A 7,625-nucleotide genomic window follows, 5' to 3' on the forward strand; every position below is an offset into this window, starting at 1 on the left:
AAATCTCTCTTCACTTTTATATTCATTTAATCAGAAAATATACAACAGAAATATTTAAATATTGAATTAAATGTTTTAATACTTTTAATAAGCCTTAGAGGTAACTTTGCTATAAATATAATTTTTTTTTTCAAAAACATTAAATAGTTAACATTAATTACATTTAATATAATAATTGTGCGTTTAGTACTCCAAAACAACCAAGATCTAATAGAAGATAAACTTTAGGCACTTTCATTGAAATAGAAACCTGGATTTAACAGGTCGACAACAGTGTTAGCAAAACCCACCGAAGCCAACAATATGCAGAAGTACACATGTTATGGGTGATATATTATGATAATAGACATTAATCTCTCAGACTACTTACTATTAGAATAATTGTGAATGCATTTTCTTAATTTAAATACAAATTCTATTGGACCAATTGAATGTATTCATCTAATGGAAGATCATTTTGGCAAAGGCAAAATGTAAAGCTGTTTACTACAATTTTAACAATATTCACAAAGTAAAGGATATTTCTTAAGACAAGTTATCACGGTTTAGTCAGTAGACCTGACATTATTTTATTGTCAAATTAAAGATTTATCACTTTTTGGTCAATAAATTATCTACAATATAAAATTATGAAAATACAACGGTAGAAAAAAGTAATCTTCGCATTGTAGAGGCAACTTGTGAAAGGGATATTAAATACATCAAGGAGACGCTGCGGGTGCTGGGGTTACTTGCACTGGGGCTGCTGGAGCCTCAACTGAGTTTGAGCCACTAGGAGAAGCCCACCAGATGATCAGTCCAAGGAAGATGACCCCGATAACAATAATGATGATCATCATCTTTAGATTCTTCCACCAGTATTTCCTTTTCAGTTTCCCGGCTTGCTGCTCGAACTGGGAAGCACCATGTTGAAGAGCGTCTGCACGGTCATCAAGTTCAGACAGCTTTTGATCTCTCTCCAATACCTTTTGCACATTGACTCGCATAATCCCAACAACTTCATTGACTTGATCTTGAGTTTGTTGTAGCTTTTTATTCTCGGGAGTTACCCTCGCTGTAGAGCTTCCGCCTTGTTCTTCCATTTTAACTGATTTAATAAGAATCTGGGAACACTTTAAAAATGTTTTGGGCTACTACGGAGGCACTTCGTTAAGTTTCAAAGTGTAAATATGCCTTCTAAACTTTAAGTGGTGTCACATTCAACAGGTACTCAGAATTCAAAATGGCTCCCCCGACACAGACCGATAAGCAATATGACGTATGAGCACAACACTTTCGCAAATAATCTAAATCGATATTTCTAGGGGATCGATGTTATTTTTATTATAAGTAGGTACCATAAAAAATATATTGTACTTCCCCAAGTGTATCTTGGAACTCGGCCCTAGAAGAGTGGAAGGAGCATGTCGAATTTCCATATTCATTCGCCCATGCACATTTACAAATTACAAATTAAAACCAGATTTTCTTGTGAAGCAATTTATCAAACTAGAAGCATCATTGCAATAACAAAACTAATTTGTACAGAAAAACACATATTATTGCAAAAGGAATTTTTTGCGCTATTGTGGAATTTGTGCAAGCAACCTTACCTTTCAACAATTTTTATATTAGAAGCTAGAAGACAGTAAACACAGACCATCATGCTATTAATCTTACAAAATGATTAAAAGAATTGTATTATTTTATGTATTGAATCGTTTTTAATCTCGATCAACTAAAAACTGTTTCGTCAGGTTTCTAAGACTGTTAAAATACTCAAATTTACTTTTTTATTATTTCTGCAATACCAAAACCTCAAAAATAAATTAAATAAAAAAGATCAATACTGTTAGTTGATTTGGTTTTAAATGTAAAAGTAAAAATATTATTTATTTTATAAACTTCTCTAAAAATCTCTCTGAAACCACTCCACTTTCATGTAACTGTAACAATACGGTTTTAATATTAGAATGTTCTGACTAAGGTTACTTATCATCAAAAAAATTATATTCTGTGTGTTTGTGAAATTTAACACTTGTATCACTACTAACGTAAAGTTAGTAGTGATACAAGTGTTAAAGTGAAAAAAAGTTAAAGTGATACAAGTTAAAAAAGTAACTAATTTGTGGCATATTAAGGATTCAGCCCGCGTAAATTTGAGCGAGGGTTCTCGTTCTTAGCGAAGATAGCAACTGATATATCGGGCCTCAATAAATGTATATATATTTTTTTATAATAGTATCTATTTGTTTATTTAGATTTACATTTTACATAACGATATAAGGCATATTAAATTATACATTGTTAAACTACCCATTACGAATGTTAATACAATATCTTCGCCTGGCTTATTTTGCCAGGGTTCCTACCAGAGAGCAACTTGATTGACGAATATCCCTCTTAGGCCCCATTTCCTCTAAAATGCTATTTATGAAGTTACATTTAACAGATAAAAAGGAACTGATAAAATAAAATATATGCCTTACGAGTTGACAAGAAGGATATAAATTTTATTTAAAAAAATAATCGCCTCCATCAGATGTGAGATTATTTATGGGCTGTCGATTCGAAGGTTACATCACTACAAATGTCAAACTGAATCCATAAACAATAATATTATTTACGTAATATTATTGACAGTATTTTATTTTTATTAATTGCAATTTTTACATTGAACTTATAAAATCGGATTCGAGGATATTATTTCGATCTCTCTGTGTCACTTTTAAACAAATATGCTTTCTATTACAAGGATTTTCGGAAACCTATCGTATAAGGTAGGGTTATGGTGTATTTATCAATTATATGGAATAATTTAATAACGGAATTCAATATTTTCAAGGTGTTAGAATATTATTCTAATTTATTGCGGTCCTGTCAGAAAACTATTACCTATTGGATGCTCGTGGATCCCTGTAGTTTGCAATTTGACTCAATACTAAACTTGTTAGCCGAAAATAATAAACATACACATATATTTAACATCAATTTTAATAAGAGTATCCAATCGAGTTGTTGCAGTACCCTATCGTATATCTAAAACAGGGAGAATTAAATAAATTAAAACTGCCTTATATTCTACTAGTATTAAATTTCCTGTATATGTTGTCAACTTACAATTTGATTTTTCAGAAATGTGTGGGTCCCCTTCTGACCTCTCGGGGGTACTCCAAAGATGACATTGTACATTACGATGACTCCATGGAACCCTTCATCCCTGAGTATAATATTGACAGAAATGAATCCTTAGCCATGCGTAAAGCCAGGTATTTAAAAAAATAATACAATCAAATTTGGTTATAACGATCACGAGGGGACCGACTAAATTTTCTACTTATAGCCGTCAATCGTTATATCCAAAATAGGTTTTTTAAAAGTCATATGTACCTACCTACCTGCCTCTACAATCAATATATTCGTAAAAGTACAGTATATTTTCAAAATACGAGTAGGTATTACTTATTAAGAAAAATACACTTTCATTACTCAAATTTATCATCAATGATTGTTTTAAAGATATCACTTTCATGCGACCGGTCAGTGGTTGAGTGGGCATAGCGCTTGGGTCTCACCCGAGCATCGCATGTTCGATTCCTCGGCTGGCTAAGTCCTCCATTGGCCATTTTTCAGTTTAAAAATACTGAATGTTTCAGAGTACATTTCAGCTGGTTCCGCAAGGACAGAGATAAGTTGCAGTAACTAAACTTTTATCTAATTTTATGTCACTGGTCATATGTGGGCAGTGCTTTAAGTGGTAAGTTGTAAGTTACCGTTAAGTAACAACTTACTTGACTTGATTAGAATCATATCTATTATTTTACTACGCTCGCATATAATTGCAGGCTACTGTCCTTATACTTGACTTCAAGTTTTACTACAAAATATAAAGTAATATAACCAAGTTAAATCACTTACTTAATGGGGTCTTTTCCAAAACTATGAATACCATCAGAAATAGGTGGAAGATTTAAAGTTTCTGATTCTGTTGATCGAATTAAAACTGTAATTTTAATATTTTCATTCATTATTATTGATTTAAAAAAGATCTAAAATAGCACATTCCGAAAGGGTTCCGACTGGCTTAAGACATAGAATATACCAATTTCTGGAAAGACAGCTGTCACCAATGTCGCCTGACGTGATGCATACGCAACCGAATTCACGAATAAAAACAAACAGGTCGTTTTGGCGGCAAATCGAAAATGGCACATTTTAAATCACTGCTGAAAATTTATTCATCAACATAAAAATATCTACATTATTAATTTTTTTCTAGAATAAAAAAGAACAGTGAAAATAATCTATTGCTTGTGTTCACGGCACTTTTCTCATGACACTGATTTAGTTACTATGTACTTATCACTGGTTACACGTGAACCAGTCATAATGTCTCGCAAATAGATTTATTTGGATGACAAAAGGTTACTCTTATTTTTTTTAAATATTTATTATTATAATTTTTATCTTATAAACAAAGTAATAACTTCACTTTCATATATTTTAATGGATTTTATGCATGATTTTGACATGCTACACTATCGCCTCTAGCGGCCAGAGTTGCCACCCAATACAAGTAAATACTGCCCATATTTTACTGAAGTTGGAAGTATTATTAATATTCTAGGGTATTTGGAGATAGTGATGTTTCTTTGGATAATTGTATAATTCCTTATTTGAAATAAAAAAAAATGTTACCTAAAATAAATGGCTTATAATAATTAATGTGACTACTTACAAATCTTATGATTTCAGATGAAATTTTATTTTTAATTTAATGAATAAGAGAAAATTAGAAACATACTATTAGACACGACGCCTACTGTTCACAGAACTACTAGTAATAATTTTCTTTACTTGTCTATCCTATAGATTAGTTTACCAGTCTCGAAAGCGTGGAATGCTGGAAAACGACTTGCTGATGAGTACTTTCGCCGATAAATACCTCAAGGACATGACGGAAGAGCAAACTCTGCTATACGACCGTCTCATCAACATCCCGTCCAATGACTGGGACATTTTTTACTGGGCCGTGGGAAAGAAACCGACTCCGCCAGAATACGACAACGAGATTATGTCCCTCTTCAAAAAGCATGTGGAAAATAAAGAAAAAGTTCCCAGACTTCGTCAGCCAAACCTACAATGAATTTCTTTTTTTAAAAACTCAGAAATTGTATTATTATTTGTATTGCTTTTATTTTAATATTAAATATTATGTTGTGGATGAATAAGTAACAAATTTTAGATATTACAAAAATAAGAATTGATTTGTAGTTGATGATTGTTAAAAACAATTGGTTTTGTTTCAAAGTGCAAACTAGGTCAGAATCATTTTTCGGATGTAATAGAAATCAGCGAAGAATAAATAAATACATAAATAATATTATGTAAATTGTAAGAAAATTTTGTACTTTTTTAATTCTCCTGTTCCTATTTTTCACTCTTCTGTTTTGGAAATTGTTTATATCGTCTATCTAGTGGAAAAATTGATTCAGATATTTCAACCAGTAGGATCATAGGAATCTAGATATTTTGAATACTAACCCATCGACATACCTGCCGCCACGATTGGGGGGCTGCACTTTTTTCGCTTAGGCACGTTGCCCGCCCGCCGATGGGGCACTAAAATTTTTCCCACATACTTAGATAGTTCACAATAAAATTATAATCTATAAAAAAGCATAAAAAGTCTTTAATTTGGGGAACTATGAGGTGAAATACTGCACAGTAATAATCCTTCTCAACTATGCACATATGTCACAAATAAAAATTAGTATGCAGATGGGTTAAAAAAAAAATGAGACAAAACGGTATTATAGAAGGTAAGCTAGCACTGACGAAATCAATAACAATCTTTACATAATGTTAATTAAACAACTATTCTAAAACAATATTCCTTTATATTCATAAATACAAAACACAATAAATAACAACCAACACATATATTAAAAACCATAGGGTAAACCAACTACAATTACTATTTTACTTACTCTCTAATGGTAGAGAAAGTAAAAAAGAAGTTTCTGAGATATTTATATCTTAGAAGCTTTGTGTATTATCTCTGGTTATATCCATCAGCCTTCCTATCCAGTATGCTAGGTATAAATAGCCTCGCCGATAAAAGGAAAACTGCTTTAATGATAATAGCACATAATCTTCTGAACGGACATATGTATCTGTATTCCTGATATTATACAAAAATTTGGTGTTTTTTTTTTTTTTAAGAAATTCTCAGGTTACGAATAATCTGACAATATTTAAAAAATCTCCTACTACCACAACAGTAAGTGGAAAATGTTGCTTATGTCGTGATGGAGGATTTCGCCAGAGGAGGAATTGAACACACGGTTTCTGGGACCCAAACGTGATGCCAACACAGCCTCTGACCGGTTCCCAACAACTGCACAAGATCTCGCAGGCACAGGACTTTTGTTGTTCCGACATGCAGAACTAACCTACCATTGGTAATGCCGCTCGGAAAAATAATTCTGCTTTTAAATAACTTGTCCACTGATATATATATTTTGCAACAGAACATTAAAAACTCGTTTTATTACTTAATCATGTATTATAATGTATATTTATTATTGGTTATGTTAACTGTTAATGTACATTTAAAATAAAATAAATAAATTACAACATTTGTGCAAAAAGGTTCCTATATTAAGGTACTAAATAAACCCTACAACAAAATCCCACTCTCATTAAAAACTCACAACAATATTTAACATTTAAATCTTTAATAAAAAGCTGGATACTAACACAAGGAGACTGATCTGAAGATCTGATTTCTTCTGAAAATAGAAAATATACTGACACCAAATACAGACTGAAACCGAAACCACCCGACTGCACTAAAAACACCATGTAATATATTTATAATTATTTCAGAAAAAGCACTACCTACATAAAATATTCATAATTACTTCATATTATCCATACTAATAAATAATAGTACAAAAAATGTACTTTATTTGGTTTTACGCCCAGCATGGGACAGAATATACCTAGTGAGCTATTGAAAATTTTACAATTTTTTTTCAAAGCATAAACTGAATATCAAACATGTAACAGTAACATAAAATAATATAGAAACTAGAGCAATATTACAAATAAGTCAAATCACTAAAACTACATTACCAACACTGTAAATGAAATCCTCAACATGGGAGATCCCAGTGAGGATATCATTATCTCTGTTTGTTACAAAAATAAGAAGATACTAAAACATTTTTATTATTGTAAGGGTAACACTGTGCTAGCACTAGCACAGTTTTGAAAGATAGAGGTACCTACTAAGCTAATAATATTGTGCAAGTAAATCAATTAATTAATAATTAATCCCACATAACACATACAACCACACACATGCACACGTAAACACAAACACTCACACACACCTCTCTCCTTCCCCAGCACACTAATTTAACTTAACTTAAAAATGTAACTTAACCGTAAAATGTATAATATACCTCATATGCATATATGTCAGCGACATGTCATTGGTACCAATTATTGTACTAACTTTTATAATTTTGTAACTATTGTCATCTATGTAATTATGTACTGTTTGTTTCTGCAATAAACAAAAATATAAATATAAATATAAAATTAATCCTAAACCCCACAATGGTGGTTAGGATTCT

At 31.5% G+C, this 7,625-nt stretch overlaps 2 protein-coding genes across 2 annotated transcripts; one reads left to right on the forward strand and one right to left on the reverse strand.

Annotated features, from left to right (window-relative positions):
- On the reverse strand, positions 1–1,253 carry LOC149423796 (vesicle-associated membrane protein 3-like). Its single transcript, XM_089632121.1, has one exon. The coding sequence runs from the start codon at positions 1,080–1,082 to the stop codon at positions 702–704; it is 381 nt and encodes a 126-aa protein (XP_089488247.1). The 5' UTR covers positions 1,083–1,253; the 3' UTR covers positions 1–701.
- A 1,329-nt stretch (positions 1,254–2,582) lies between these two features.
- Positions 2,583–5,359, forward strand: LOC149423797 (succinate dehydrogenase assembly factor 2, mitochondrial-like). The gene is made up of 3 exons (XM_089632122.1): positions 2,583–2,759; positions 3,115–3,248; positions 4,852–5,359. Exons 1-3 carry the CDS (start codon positions 2,718–2,720, stop codon positions 5,123–5,125), a joined length of 450 nt encoding a protein of 149 aa, XP_089488248.1. The 5' UTR covers positions 2,583–2,717; the 3' UTR covers positions 5,126–5,359.
- Positions 5,360–7,625: the final 2,266 nt, after the last annotated feature.

The sequence above is a fragment of the Hesperophylax consimilis genome, chromosome 5 (genome assembly GCF_061612785.1).
Source record: "Hesperophylax consimilis isolate HC1 chromosome 5, BYU_Hcon_1.0, whole genome shotgun sequence".
Taxonomy (NCBI): Eukaryota; Metazoa; Arthropoda; class Insecta; order Trichoptera; family Limnephilidae; genus Hesperophylax; species Hesperophylax consimilis.